Source organism: Pezoporus occidentalis, unplaced genomic scaffold (genome assembly GCF_034315485.1).
Source record: "Pezoporus occidentalis ecotype Australia unplaced genomic scaffold, CSIRO_AGI_Poc_V1 ctg250, whole genome shotgun sequence".
Lineage (NCBI taxonomy): Eukaryota > Metazoa > Chordata > Aves > Psittaciformes > Psittacidae > Pezoporus > Pezoporus occidentalis.
Window position 1 is genome coordinate 46,361 of NW_026914395.1, and position 14,654 is coordinate 61,014.

The 14,654-nt window shown below is 59.0% G+C and overlaps 1 protein-coding gene across 1 annotated transcript in view; it reads left to right on the forward strand.

Moving 5' to 3' along the window:
- Nucleotides 1-620: 620 nt before the first annotated feature.
- Nucleotides 621-14,654, forward strand: part of NUP160 (nucleoporin 160) — a 31,601-nt gene continuing 17,567 nt past the window's right edge. The window contains exons 1-13 of the mRNA XM_062623316.1: nt 621-859; nt 1,998-2,208; nt 5,905-6,127; nt 6,903-6,981; nt 7,878-7,992; nt 8,674-8,832; nt 9,594-9,671; nt 10,412-10,509; nt 11,297-11,381; nt 11,784-11,852; nt 12,134-12,217; nt 13,302-13,472; nt 13,583-13,682. Coding sequence (XP_062479300.1) covers nt 657-859; nt 1,998-2,208; nt 5,905-6,127; nt 6,903-6,981; nt 7,878-7,992; nt 8,674-8,832; nt 9,594-9,671; nt 10,412-10,509; nt 11,297-11,381; nt 11,784-11,852; nt 12,134-12,217; nt 13,302-13,472; nt 13,583-13,682 — 1,675 coding nt within the window. The 5' untranslated portion in view covers nt 621-656. The remainder of the gene's footprint in view (nt 860-1,997; nt 2,209-5,904; nt 6,128-6,902; nt 6,982-7,877; nt 7,993-8,673; nt 8,833-9,593; nt 9,672-10,411; nt 10,510-11,296; nt 11,382-11,783; nt 11,853-12,133; nt 12,218-13,301; nt 13,473-13,582; nt 13,683-14,654) is intronic.

Below are 14,654 nucleotides of genomic sequence, written 5' to 3' on the forward strand. Positions count from 1 at the left end.
CCAATGTGGTGCTGGGCACATTCCCGGTGCGGTCCCGGCACAGTCCCGGGGTGCCCTGAGTGCGATGCGTGGGGACCCACCGGGGCACCCCGTGGGGTTCTACCAGTGCCAGCAGCCATGGGGCAGACGTGGGGCACCGCAAGTGAGCCCCACACCCCCAGCACCCTCTGTCCCATGTCTGATCCCAGCTCCATCCCCGTGTCCCCATCACGACACGGGAGCCCCAAAACCTGGGTACCACCTCGTCCCCATGGGCCCCACAGCGGCCCCTTCCCAGGCACCCCGAATTCCCCCCTTTCCCAGACACCCTATTCCCTCTCCCCACATCCCTCCTCCCGTACCCATTCGCCCCATATCCTTCCCCAACCCACACCATCCCCTCTCCATAGACCCCTCCCCATATCCCGCTAAATCCCCTTTCCACAGACCCCCCCCAACCTCCCTCCCCTTTCCCTCTCCCCACATCCCCATTCCCCCTCCCACACCCCCCATATCCCCCCATATCCCCCCCAAATTCCCCTTTCCCTTTCCCATACCCCCTCCAATCCCACCTCCTCCATCCCGCCCGCCCGCTAGGGGGCGCCCCCACACTGCCCCCCCCCTCCCTCCCTTCCCGTGAGGCCCCGCGCGGGCCAGGCGGGAAGGCGGCGGGCAAGATGGCGGCGGCGCTGCCGGAGCGGAGCTGCCTGGAGCTGAGCGCGGCCGCTCGGGGCCCAGCGCGGCGCCTCCCGGAGCTCGGCTTCACCCCGCCGGGCACGGCCCCGCTCCCCGCCGGCCGCTACGGGGACAGCGCGGGCGGCTTCTGCTACCGGGACAGCGCCCAGCTGGCGGCCGGCACCAGGAACCGCTTCGTGAGGTGGTGAGTGAGGAACGGAGCGGCCTGGAGCTGCGGGGATGGGGCGCGGGCAGCCAGCGCCTCTGCACCTCACAGGGGAGAGCTCCTGCCTCAGAGCTCAGCTCAGTCTCCCCTCGGGCAGGTTCAAGCCATTCCCCTTGGCCTGTCCCTACATCCCTTGTCCCAAGCCCCTCTCCACGTTCCCTGCAGCCCCTTCAGGCACTGGAGCTGCTCTCAGGTCTCCCCTTCAGGAGCCTTCTCTTGTCCAGGCTGCCCCAGCCCAGCTCTCTCAGCCTGGCTCCAGAGCAGAGCTGCTCCAGCCCTCGCAGCATCCCCATGGCCTTGCTCCAGCAGCTCTACGTCCCTCTTGTGCTGCTGCCCCAGAGCTGGTCCTCATCCCCAACCTGAGCTCCCCCTGTTCCAGTCTGAACCCATCACCCCTTGTCCTGTCACTCCAGTCCCTATGAAGAGTCCCTCCCCAGCATCCTTGTAGCCCCCTTCAGGCACTGAAGCTGCTCTGAGCTCTCCACACAGCCCCAGGTTTCTCAGCCTGGCTCCATACAAGAGCATCCTCATGGCCTCTTCTGGCCTTGCTGCAGCAGCTCCACATCCCTCCTGTGTTGCTGCCCCAGAGCTGGTCCTCATCCCCAACCTGAGCTCCCCCTGTTCCAGTCTGAACCCATCACCCCATGTCCCATCAGTGCAGTCCCTGATGCAGAGCCCTCCCCAGCATCCCTGTAGCCCCCTTCAGACACTGGAGCTCCTCTGAGCTCTCCGCGCAGCCCCAGTGCCCCCAGCCTGGCTCCATCCAGGAGCTGCTCCAGCCCCTGAGCCTCCTCCGGATCCGCTCCCCAGTGCCGAGGCCCCGAGGGTTCTGTTCCCTGCGGAGGCAGCTCCAGGCCTCACCTCGGATGAGCTCGGTCCAGAGCAGGGTCTGTGCCGCGGGGTCTGTGCCGGCTCCTGGATGGTGCCGTCCTCTGTGGGGAGAAGGGAGCTGTGCCCAGCGCTGCAGTGGGGCAGGGCCGGGGCAGCTGATGGATGTCCCTCTGGTGACCCAGTGTCCGAGCAGGGTCTCCCAGGGCAGAGGGGCAGGATCCCCTCCTGCTCCCCCCCTCTTGCCCCCTAGGGAACTCTCCCCCTTTCCCTCCCCGTGTCCCCTCAGGACCACGTCCGGAGACGCCGTGGAGCTGGTGGAGGAGTCCCTGGACGTGAACCTGCTCCACAACGCCGTGCGGCTCCGCATCCACGGCTGCCCCCTGCTCCCCGGGGGGGTGCACGCCTGCGAGACGCAGAGCCACCTGGTGCTGCTGCTGCTCACCGCGCAGAGCGTGCACCGCCTGCTGCTGCCGCACCCCTGCCGCCTGCAGCGCAGCGTGAGTGACCCCTTCCTGCCCCCTTCCTGCCCCCCTTCCTGCCCCCCTTCCTGCCCCCCTTCCTGCCCCCCTTCCTGCCCCCCTCCTGCCCCCTTCCTGCCCCCTTTCCTGCCCCCCTCCTGCCTCCCTTCCTGCCCCCCTTCCTGCCCCCCTTCCTGCCCCCTTTCCTGCCCCCCTTCCTGCCCCCCTTCCTGCCCCCCTTCCTGCCCCCATCCTGCCCCCTTCCTGCCCCCCTTCCTGCCCCCCTTCCTGCCCCCCTCCTGCCCTCTTCCTGCCCCCCTCCTGCCCCTTTCCTGCCCCCCTTCCTGCCCCCCTTCCTGCCCCTTCCTGCCCCCTTCCTGCCCCGTTCCTCCCCCTTCCTGCCCCCTTCCTGCCCGCTCCTGCCCCCTTCCTGCCCCCTTCCTGCCCCCTTCCTCCCCGTTCCTGCCCCGTTCCTGCCCCGTTCCTGCCCCTTTCCTGCCCCCCTTCCTGCCCCTTTCCTGCCCCCCCCTGCCCCCCTCCTGCCCCCCTTCCTTCCCCCCCCTTCCTTCCCCCCTTCCTTCCCCCCTTCCTTCCCCCCTTCCTTCCCCCCTTCCTTCCCCCCTTCCTTCCCCTCTTCCTTTCCCCCTTCCTTCCCCACTTCCTGTCCCCTTCCTGTCCCCTTCCTGTCCCACTTCCTGCCCCCCCTCCTGCCCCCCTTTCTGCTCATCAGGAGCTCTCAGTGAAGCCTCTGAGTGTGTTGCAAAAGATCAACAGCCTCAGTGTGCTTCTCAGCATGGGCATCAAATGCTGCTTCCTGCTGGGATAGGGTCCAGACCCCCAAAGCCCCCTTCCCCATCCCCGTACCTCCTTGGGGTACATCATTTGGGCAGGACAGGGTTAGTTGGGGCTGGGATAGGACCCAAAGCCGCCTCCCTTATCCCCATACTTCCTGCTGGGACAGGGTTCATTCAGGCCAGGACAGGATTCATCTGGCCCCAGACCCCCCAAAGCCTCCCCTCCTATCCCATACCCCATACTTCCTGTTGGGAGAGGGTCCATTTGGGTTGGGATAGGGTCCAAAGCCCCATCCTCTGTCCCCATACCCCATACTTCCTGCTGGGACAGGGTTCCTTTGGGTTGGGATAGGGTCCAAACCCCCCAAAGCCCCATCCCTTATCCCCATACCCCATACTTCCTGCTGGGACAGGGTTCATTTGGGTTGGGATAGGCTCTAAAGCCCCATCCTCTGTCCCCATACCCCATACTTCCTGCTGGGACAGGGTTCATTTGGGTTGGGGTAGGGTCCAAACCCCCCAAAGCCCCATCCCCTATCCCCATACCCCATACTTCCTGCTGGGACAGGGTTCATTTGGGTTGGGATAGGCTCTAAAGCCCCATCCCCTGTCCCCATACCCCATACTTCCTGATGGGACAGGGTTCATCTGGGGCAGGACTGGGTTCATTTGGGTTGGGATAGGGTCCTAACCCCCCAAAGCTCTATCCCCATACCCCATACTTCTTGCTGGGACAGGGTTCATTTGGGGCAGGACAGGGTTCACTTGGGCCAGCACAGGGTTCACTTGGGCCAGCACAGGGTTCACTTGGGCCAGCACAGGGCTCATTTGGGCCAGCACAGGGTTCACTTGGGCCAGCACAGGGTTCACTTGGGCCAGCACAGGGTTCACTTGGGCCAGCACAGGGCTCATTTGGGCCAGCACAGGGTTCACTTGGGCCAGCACAGGGCTCATTTGGGCCAGCACAGGGTTCACTTGGGCCAGCACAGGGTTCACTTGGGCCAGCACAGGGTTCACTTGGGCCAGCACAGGGTTCACTTGGGGCAGCACAGGGTTCATTTGGGCCAGCACAGGGTTCATTTGGGCCAGCACAGGGTTCACTTGGGCCAGCACAGGGTTCATTTGGGCCAGCACAGGGTTCATTTGGGGCAGCACAGGGCTCATTTGGGCCAGCACAGGGTTCATTTGGGCCAGCACAGGGTTCACTTGGGCCAGCACAGGGTTCATTTGGGCCAGCACAGGGTTCACTTGGGCCAGCACAGGGTTCACTTGGGCCAGCACAGGGCTCATTTGGGCCAGCACAGGGCTCATTTGGGCCAGCACAGGGCTCATTTGGGCCAGCACAGGGCCCATTTGGGCCATCACAGGGTTCATTTGGGGCAGCACAGGGTTCATTTGGGCCAGCACAGGGTTCACTTGGGCCAGCACAGGGTTCACTTGGGCCAGCACAGGGCTCATTTGAGCCAGCACAGGGTTCACTTGGACCAGCACAGGGTTCATTTGGGCCAGCACAGGGCTCATTTGGGCCAGCACAGGGCTCATTTGGGCCAGCACAGGGCTCATTTGGGCCAGCACAGGGTTCATTTGGGCCAGCACAGGGCTCATTTGGGCCAGCACAGGGTTCACTTGGGCCAGCACAGGGTTCACTTGGGCCAGCACAGGGCTCATTTGGGCCAGCACAGGGCTCATTTGGGCCAGCAGAGGGTTCATTTGGGCCAGCACAGGGCTCGTTTGGGCCAGCACAGGGTTCATTTAACCCTACCAAGAGTTAACTTCCACCCTGGGAGCTTGCGTGGTGCCCTGGTTTGGATCTGTGACCAAAGCCCTGTTGATAACACACACGAAGAGGGTAACCTTTGCTGGGCAGCATTTGGGCAGCCTCAAGGCCAAGGCTTTGCCCCTTCCATGGGGATAGATCTGGGGCTTTGCAGTGCTTTTTGGAGGGGCACAAATGGAAACATGGCCTGAGGGAACCAAAGGGATTTTCCTTGCTGCGTATCCTAGAGCCATAGAATGATTTGGGTTGGAAAGGAGCTTAAGATCACCCAGTTCCAGCCCCCTGCCATGGGCAGGGACACCTCACACTAAACCAGGGCACCCAAGGCTCTGTCCAGCCTGGCCTTGAACACTGCCAGGGATGGAGCATTCACAACCTCCCTGGTTGGATTTCTTTATGGGTGCTGTCAAGTGCCAAGCTCCCCAGCGCTCGCCTGCTTGGCCAGCTGCAGTGAGGGTGCTCAGCAGCGTGGGGCAGCTCCCTGGGTGGAAGTGAGAACTAATGGGAAGAAGAGTTAGATAAGGACAGGCAGCTGGAACTCTCCCCCTCCAGGAGCTGAATGTACTCAGGTTGTGGGTATCCCACTTGCAGCAGCGTTCCCAAACCTGGGGCAGCCAGGTTTGATCCTAACCTGCCCTCTGCCCACAGCCAGGTATAAAATGCCCTTATTTCACTGACAAGGGGGTTCTTACACCATGTTTACATCCCCTTTACCCCTTTGCTGTGGCTTTCCCCTCTGATGTCTGCTTCTGGTGTGTCTCAGCAGGTCCCTTGCCTTTGCTGGGGAGCTCCTCTGTGGCTTTTAGGGTGCCAGAGCTTTCCCAAGGGCTGAGGCTGTGCTGCTGCAGAGCTGCTTTTCATGCTTCTCTAGCAGCGTTCAGCTGTGAGCTGCCTTGGGGGAGCTGATGGGCTGTGGGGCTGCTTTGGGGGCTCTTAGAGTGTATGATGGAGGGAGCAACGGGTCCTCTGCTAGGAGAAGGCAGGTTTGGCATCCCCGCTCCTAAAGAGCAGCTGGGGGTTACAGCATGGGTGTTCTCCCTGCACCACCCCTTCTTGTCACCCAACAGCATCACCATTGCCGTTCCACACGTGTCTGGTTGGAGTTTCTGTGCCTTGTGTGCTCAGGCTTTGTCCTCTCTGTGCTTCCCCCCTCTTCTCCTCCAGGAGCTGATCACAGAGAGCCAGATGCAGTCGGTGTTTGCAGACATTGGCAAGAGCAGCTTCAGGGACCCTGTGAATTACTGCGTGATTCCCAACGTGCCAGGCCTGGCACCCAGCTCCGTTGCCTCCGCAGCGTGGCTCAGCAGTGAGGGGGAAGCTCTCTTTGCCCTGCCCTCGGCTGCAGGAGGGATCTTTGTCCTTAAGCTGCCTCCTCACGATGCACCAGGTAAGGGCAGCTCAGCCCTGCTCCTTGCTTTCAGCCTTGGCCAAAGGCCTGGAGGGACAGGCCAAGGGGAATGGCTTGAACCTGCCCGAGGGGAGACTGAGCTGAGCTCTTAGGCAGAAGCTCTTCCCTGGGAGGGTGCTGAGGCGCTGGCACAGGGTGCCCAGAGAAGCTGTGGCTGCCCCATCCCTGGCAGTGCTCAAGGGCAGGTTGGACACAGGGGCTTGGAGCAAGCTGCTCCAGTGGAAGGTTTAGGCTGAGAAAGTTGGGGCTGTTCAGCCTGGAGAAGAGAAGGCTGCAGGGAGACCTCAGAGCAGCTTCCAGTGTCTGAAGGGGGGCTATAGGGATGCTGGGGAGGGACTCTTCATTAGGGACTGCAGTGACAGGACAAGGGGTAACGGGTTCAAACTGAAACAGGGGAAGTCTAGATTGGATCTAAGGAGGAAATTCTTTCCTGTGAGGGTGCTGAGGCACTGGAATGGGTTGCCCAGGGAGGTTGTGAATGCTCCATCCCTGGCAGTGTTCAAGGCCAGGTTGGACAGAGCCTTGGGTGCCATGGTTTAGTGTGAGGTGTCCCTGCCCATGGCAGGGGGTTGGAACTGGATGATCTTAAGCTCCTTCCCAACCCAAACCACTCTGGGGCTCTGTGTTGATTCTATCTTTATTCCACACCCAGAAGCTCTTCTCCGTGGTGCCTGTGAAGCCCCTCACTGGTGGCACCCAACAGTTTGCTCCTGAATACTTCATATATTTCTTTCTACCCCTTCTCTTCTGAAAGGAGCAGTTTCCATTGTGGAACTGAAGCAGAGCTCAGTGGTGCAGCGGTTCCTCACCGGCTGGATGCCAACAGCCATCAGGTCAGTGCGTGGTGATGGGGAAGCAGACCTTGTTTTCTTGTCTTTCCCCTCCTGGAGAGCTCCCAGCTGAAGTTCAAGGCAGGCAATTCCCATCCCTAAATACCCTGCCAGGAAAGGGGAGCTGGGTCACAGGCCCCATCGTGATACGGAAGTGGGGACGTGAGCGCTGGATTAGCTCATCTTAACAGGGTCCTGGTGATGCGGTGCCTGTGTCTACAAGTATGGGATGTCTGGTAATTGGCCTCCAAGGATTTGCCCAGGGTATGGCTCATGGCCAGAGGAGATTAGGGATTACACCAGTTGTATGTCCTTGTTCCTGAGCAGCAGAGGTTACGTGTGGGTGACGGGCTCCTTGTTCAGCTTGGAGAAGGCTCTTTAAGGGGGGACCTTAGAGCAGCTCCAGCACCTAAAGGGGCTCCAGGAAACCTGGAGAGGGGCTTTGGCCAAGGGAGGCAAGGACAGGACACGGCGTGGACACAGTGTGCAGGCTGGGCTTGGTGTTGGATTGGAGTTGTTGCTATCTTGGAGCACCCATCCGCATTCTAAGCCCCATAACTTTGAAACGGGAGCAAGTCCTCCATGCCCTGAGTGACTTTGACCATTCCAAGTGTTGCCTGGGGCTGTTTGGATCCTTGCTTCCCTCTGGACCCTTTGCTCACATTCTGCCAGCACTAGGCTGGGGCTGGGGAAGCCAGGGTTGGGCTTTGGCTCTACCAAAGCAGGTAAAGACCTGGTTGTTACTGGTGTCATGGCCTCTTCCGTGCAGTCCCGAAGTGCTGCTCTCTCCTCCTGGTCTCACCCCACTGATTTATTGGTGCTATAGAAACCCTGTGCCTCGGATCTCTGCAGCAGCTTGGCTTTGCTTTGAAGCTGTTGAAACAAGCTCTGTGTTTCAGAGGCGACTGCGGCCCCTCGGACCTGCCCATCAGCCTCTCCGTGCACTGCCTCGACCACGACGCCTTTCTCTTTGCTCTCTGCCAGGACCATAAGCTTCGGATGTGGTCCTATAAGGTGAGCAAGGCCTGCATTTGGGGGGGACCAGCACCTTCCATTGCCCCTCGGGTGACAGCCTGAGGCTGTAGGACCACGGGCTGAGTGGTTGGTGTAGGTTTTAATCTGCTTTCCTGTTGTCACTGCAACTTCTACACGCTCAGATGTGGGACAGTTTGCGAGCTGTTGTGGGGTGGGTTTGTAGCTGGGGTGGGTTTCCTCTACAGGCACAGGGTAAAAGGCAATGTTAGGGTATTTGTGAGCATAGGGAAGCATGCAGGGGGGCAGGCAGGAGCTCTTTGAGTGCTGAGGAGGTGCTCCCAAAGGATTTTGTTCCTCTTTAGAGGTGCTAAGAGCATCTTTGTGACATGGCTGCATATCAACGAGAAATTCATAAGCAAAGGCTCAGCTCCTGCCTGCCACTTGCTCCAAATGCCAGTGCCAGAGCTAATGGAGCAGCACAACTGCTTTCACGGCTCATCTGCCCTGGAATGTGTGGGTTAAAGGAGGGAGGGGAAGCTTCACCCTATGTGCCCGAGCAGAGGGCACAGGAAGGACCTCTGTGGGTCAAGCACCCATAGGGTGCTTGCATCTTTTAGGGGAAGAGCAGGGCAGAAATTGAGGAGAACGAAGGGCAAAGAGCAGTTTTTCAGTCCTGACCCTTCCCTGAGCTCTTTTCCTGCCACCTTTTCCCCTACACAGGACCAAATGTGCCTGATGGTTGCAGATCTGCTGGAGTTCATGCCGGTGAGCAGGGACCTGAGGCTCGCGCTGGGGACCAGCCACCGCCTGCGCTTGGCCTTCTCCCCATCCCTGGGGCTTTACCTCGGCGTCTACATGCACGCCCCCAAGTGTGGGCAGGTATGGAGTGATGGGTTCCTCCCTTGGAGCTCATCTTTTTGGGCCGCGCGGAAACAGATCGTTCCTCCTCGGATTCGGGTCTGTAAAGCAAGAACTAGGGCAGAGTTTCACGTGCGACCCTCTGGAGAGAGCAGTTCCTTGGGAGTCAAGAGTTTGGCTCCACAAGCAGTGCAGGATACACGTGCCCTCATCCTGGGAGTGGAATTCCCTGTGTGACTGCGCTGCTCTGGCAGTGCTTGTTCACTCCTTCACCTCCTGCTGCAGCAGGATCCCAAAGGCACGTGTGTGCCGTGGGAAAAGGGGAGCTCCGTGAGGGGCTCCAAGGGGGGAGATACGGGTGGGATGTTTACATCAGGCTCCTGGGAGCGTGTGGACTCATCCCTGCGTTGCCAGACATGGACTTCGTGTGGGGAATGATATATTTAGCCGGGCAGGAATGACAGCGTGGAGAGGTCTCATCTGCTGGACAGCTTACCCTGTCCCTTCCCAGGGGATGCACGTACGTAGTAGAAGTGGTCATGACTTTGCTGGCTCTGGTAAGAGCACAGAGCTTGGTTTGGAGTGAGCAGCTGGAGCATTTGGGGCTTTGCCACCACGGTCTCCTAAGCCAAAAGGATTCAGGTCGAGGTGTGTGTCCTGCCCTCACCCCTATAGGGGTGCTGAGTGTAGCGTCAGGGAAGGAAAGGGAGAGATAGAGGAGCTTCCTGGTGATGTGCTGCTTATGGATCCTTCAGCCAGTGCCTCACAAGGTGTGTTTGTAGTTCTGTGTCTTCCAGCTGGTGAGCACCGAGAGCAACCGCTACAGCCTTGACCACATCTCCTCCCTGTTCTCCTCCCAGGTGAGTGCATGGCCCAGCTCCCCAAAAGGCAGCAAGATGGGAGGGAGCGTTGGTCACTGAGTGATCAAGGGCCGGGGGAGACTGGATGGAGCAGCCCTGAGGAGCAGGACTTGGGGTGTTGGGTGAGGGGAAGGTCCTCATGACCCGGCTTCAGTGGGCACTTGAGCCCAGAACCCTCCCTGGGTGCTGGGCTGCACCCCCAGAGCGTGAGCAGCAGCTCAGGGAGGGGATCCTGCCCCTCTGCTGCATGAAGGGAAGACCTGAGAGCAGCTCCAGTGCCTAAAGAGGCTGCAGGAAACCTGGAGAGGGGCTTGGGACAAGGGCCTGTAGGGACGGGCCGAGGGGAATGGCTTGAACCTGCCCAAGGGGAGACTGAGCTGAGCTCTTAGGCAGAAGCTCTTCCCTGGGAGGGTGCTGAGGCGCTGGCACAGGGTGCCCAGAGAAGCTGTGGCTGCCCCATCCCTGGCAGTGTTCAAGGCCAGGTTGGACACAGGGGCTTGGAGCAAGCTGCTCCAGTGGAAGGGGTCCCTGCCTGGGGCAGGGGTTGGAGCTGGAGGAGCTTCAAGGTCCCTTCCAGCCCAAACCAGGCTGGAATTCTGTGATCTGAGTGTGAATAAAACCTTCCCAAGGCCTGGTTAAACAATAGGAGGGAACGTTCTGCTGTGTTTTGTTATGGCCACACGCCTCTGGTGTCCTTGAATTTATGATAAGAAAGTAAATGCACTTTCCCTCTCTTGCAGGAGACTCTCATTGACTTTGCCTTAACCTCCTCGGAGATCTGGGCACTGTGGCACAACGAGGAGAACCAAACTGTTGTGAAGTACATCAACTTTGAGCAGTGAGTTTCGGTCCTGACCTGCTGCTGTTGGTCACATTGGTCACCCCAGGGGGATGGGGACCAGCAGGAGCAGCTCCACGTGCTCCTCATTAAAGCTCCTCATCTCCTGCCCTGCTGTGCTGGCTCGAGTGTGTGGAGATGCAGGAGGGCTCTTTGTGTCACATCCACCGCAGTGTCCTCCCTGCCGTGCCCATTCCCTGGATTTCCAGTGTTCCAGGGGCTGGGCTGTGTAATAAAAGCCAGGGCTGAGCTGCAGGAATGTGAAGAATGTGGAAAGCCAGGCAGCAGGAGGCTGGGGGGGACAGGGAGGCTGCTGTGAGGGTGGCAGAGGGAGGGCTCTGCTTCAGCAGCACCTCCTTCAGACCAAAGCTGGCCGGTCTGTTCCACGGAAGGTGATGTTTGAGGGAGATCAGTGGTGTGGAAGCATCATCCCTCCCTTTATAAAGCAGAAAGGGAAGGTTTGGTGCAGGAGAGTTAAAGAGTACGGGGGGGAATGCTGTTAGTAACCGAGTTTAGGCAGGGGAATGGAATGGTCAGTGTGAGAAAGAGCCACCTGATGAGCACGTGTGATGGGGAGAGCACTGATGTTAAGGAAGGAATCCAAGCTCTGCTGTTAGCTTAGGGCTGGGAATGCCACCACTGAGCTCAATCTGTCCCTCGTCTCCAGCCCAGCTCCCCAGGGTTATGATCCCTGTACCGTCCACGCTCGCTGGTGGAGCTCAGAGCTCTGGTTCTGGTGGCTGCTCCCGTGCTGGAGCTGACCCTGGGTTTGATGGTTGCCTTCCAGGAACGTGGCAGGCCAATGGAACCAGGTCTTTGTGCAGCCGCTGCCTGAGGAGGAGGTGACGGTTCGGCACGACCAGGACCCCAGGGTGAGCACAGTGTGAAGCAGCAGCAAGAAGGGATGAAGCTTCTGTGCCCAGGAGAGCATTGAGCCAGCTCGGGTGGACAAATGGCATTGATAGAGACCTGAAATGACTCCAAATGAAAGGGGACAAGCCCGAGCCTCTGTTAGCATTAAAGCCCTGAGGGTGGTGATGAAACCAGTTGAGGGATGAGGAGAATTTCAGGTCAGTCAAGAGAGAGCCTGCAGCCAAGATGTGTGAATAAACAAGGTCTGGAGTGTGAAGGCAGCAGTGATCCATATGGGAGGGTGTGGTTGTGAAGTGAGGCAGATCCAGGGGACGAGCTTGGGGATGGGAGGAAAGAGCAGAAGCAGTGTCTTCAGTGGTCTCCCAACTTGTGTGTTTCCTTAAACTGGGATCCTTTTGCAGGAAACCTACCTGGAGTATCTCTTCACACCAGGCCGCTTCAGCAATGCAGCCATCCAGAAGGCTTTGCAGGTCAGTAGAGGGCACAGCAGGTCCCTGGGCTTCCTTTCCATTGCCTGCTCTGAGCAGAGACTCTCAGTTCCCCCCATAGAGCTGTTGCTCAGGATGTATCCCCTCAGCTCTGGCTCCTCCAGGACTGCTGAGGGCAGAGCCAAGCAGGATCACGACCACTCTCACCCCACCAAGCACTGGCTGATGCTCTCGCATCTGCTGGGTGTCACTTGATGCTGCTTGGCCCTCAGGGGAGCAGCGCTTTGCCTTTAAAGTGGAAGTTTTCCTGTGCTGCTTTCCAGATCTTTTCTCAAGGAACAGAGAGGCACATGGATCTGACGTGGGATGAGTTAAAGAAAGAGGTTACCTTGGCTGTGGAGAGCGAGGTGAGATGTGCTGCTTGGCCTCCTGTGATGTTCTGTGCTGACAGCTGTTGTTGTGCTGGTTTGGTGAAGCCAAATGAGGTGCAAAGTGACCTCAGGCCTTGGTTTGCCCTTTGTGTCTCCAAACGAGTGGTGTGAAAGTACAAAGCCACGTCCTTCCTGCCTGCCTTTTCCATTCCCTCCTCTGCTTTGGAGGCCCTTCTTGGTGTTCTGCTGTTGCTTTCTGTGGGTGCCCTTTGCCAGAGCCCATGCAGCTCCCTGCGTGGGGATGCTCAGAATCACAGAGCCCCAGGCTTGGTTTGGGTTGGAAGGAGGCTTAAAGCTCAGTGCCCCTTGTCTTGTCCCTCCAGGCCCTTGTCCAAAGCCCCTCCCCAGGTTTCCTGGGGCCCCTTTAGGCACTGGAGCTGCTCTCAGGTCTCCCCAGAGCCCAGCAGAGGGGCAGGATCCCCTCCCTGAGCTGCTGTTCACGCTCTGGGGGTGCAGCCCAGCACATGGGGGGGGGTTCTGGGCTCAAGTGCTCACTGAAGCCAGGTCCTGGGGAGCTGCTCCTCACCCAGCACCGCAAGTCCTTCCCCTCAGGGCTGCCCCATCCAGTCCTGCCCCCGCCTGGGTTTGTGCTGGGAATTGCCCCACGCCAGGCTCAGGACCTTGCCCTTGGCCTCGTTGAACTCCCATGAGGTTCACATGGTCCTGCCTCTGCAGCCTGTCCAGGTCCCTCTGGGTCCCATCCTTCCCTCCAGAGGATCAGCAAACTCACTGAGGGGTCACTCAATCCTGTTTGTCCGTGTCTCCAGCAAGGATGTTAAACAGCAGCAGCCCCTGAGGAACTCCCCTTTATCTAGGCTTGTGTCCTAAATGGTGCCTGTGGGCTTTGTTCCCCTTGCTGTTTGCTGTGTGAGTCGCTGCTGTAGGGAAATACTGCTGTTTTGACAAGGAAGGCAACTGTAACTGGGGTTTCTAAACCTCAGCCACCCAAAGATGTCATGACAGAGCAAACCACCAGCAGAGCAGCTTGAGCACTGCCGTTTACCTCCCGCCTTCCCTGCCTGTATCCACCTGAAGTCTCACTGCGTGTCCTCCCTCTCAGTTCCAGGGCAGTGTGACAGAGTACGAGTGCTCCCTGGAGGAGTTCTGGCAGCTGCAGGTGGAATTCTGGTCCAAGTTCTATGCCTGTTGCCTTCAGTACCAAGAAGCTCTGGCGAGGCCCTTGGCCCTGCACTTGAATCCCCACACGGGCATGGTGTGCCTGCTCAAGAAGGTGAGGCTGGTGGTGCTGCTGGGGCCACCTTGAAGCTGTGATGGGCAGGGAGGGATCTGACCGAGCTGTGGGCTTGGGGAGCTCCAAGAAGGGCTTTCTTCTCTTCCCAGGGCTCCCTGTCTTTCCTCGTGCCCTGCTCCTTGGTGGACCATCTCTATCTCCTCTCTAACGAGCACCTCCTCACTGAGGACGACGCTGCCATCTTTGATGGTAAGTGGGGAGACCTGGAGCTTATCACTGCTGGAAGCTGCAGGCAGAGGGGTGAGGGGCTTCCCATAGGAGTCCCTTGAAGACCCCACGGTCGTCTATATGGAGAGGGCTGTCTTTATGTTGGGAGGTTTGGGTTGGTTTTGCTGCTGTGCTCACAGCAGGACGTAGAAAATGATGTCAGGGCTGCAGATGTGACTCACTGCAGGTACCTTCATCTGAGATGCCAGACTCTGTGTTGCTGGGTGACAAGGACCTGCATTGATGGATCCTCTGCCCTTTTAGCTTTATAAGCTACCTGTGGAGGCTGTGGTTAACTGGTGCCCTCTTCGTGCCTGCTCTCCGTGGGGCAGAACACGAGCCCTGCTTAACCTTAACTCATTTGGGTGCTTGCCCAGCTTTGCCATCCCCACCAAGAGCTGCAAGATCTGCTCGGACTCAGTGCAAGCAGCTCTCTTCTGTGATAGTCCCCAGTCTCTGTGTCTTGGTGATGGAGTAAACTCGGATGTTACAGATAAGGGGGGAACCTGCGACCGTCTGAGCACCCAGGGCTCAGCACCAAGTGCTGCAGGCTTAGTTTGTCACAGAATCCCAGCCTGGTTTGGGTTGGAAGGGACCTTAAAGCCCCTCCAGCTCCAACCCCTGCCACGGGCAGGGACCCCTTCCACTGGAGCAGCTTGCTCCAAGCCCTGTGTCCAGCCTGGCCCTGGGTTCAGTGTTTTGTATCAGTGCTCCTGTGTAAGCTCTGGGCAGGGATTATCCCGTTTCTCCTCTGGGAAGTCAATACCAGAGCGTGCAAACCCTGTTGTTAATGTTGTGACCACGGTGCCCCCTGTGCTTTGCTCGTCTGGGAATGACGTTTTGCTGGGGAAAAAGCAATGGAAAATGTTACCTAAGCTCCACTTTCATGCTCGAGTGCTTTTTTTAAGAGTTGTCATCCATTTGCTCGAGCTATTTTGGGACCAAAGGGAAGGG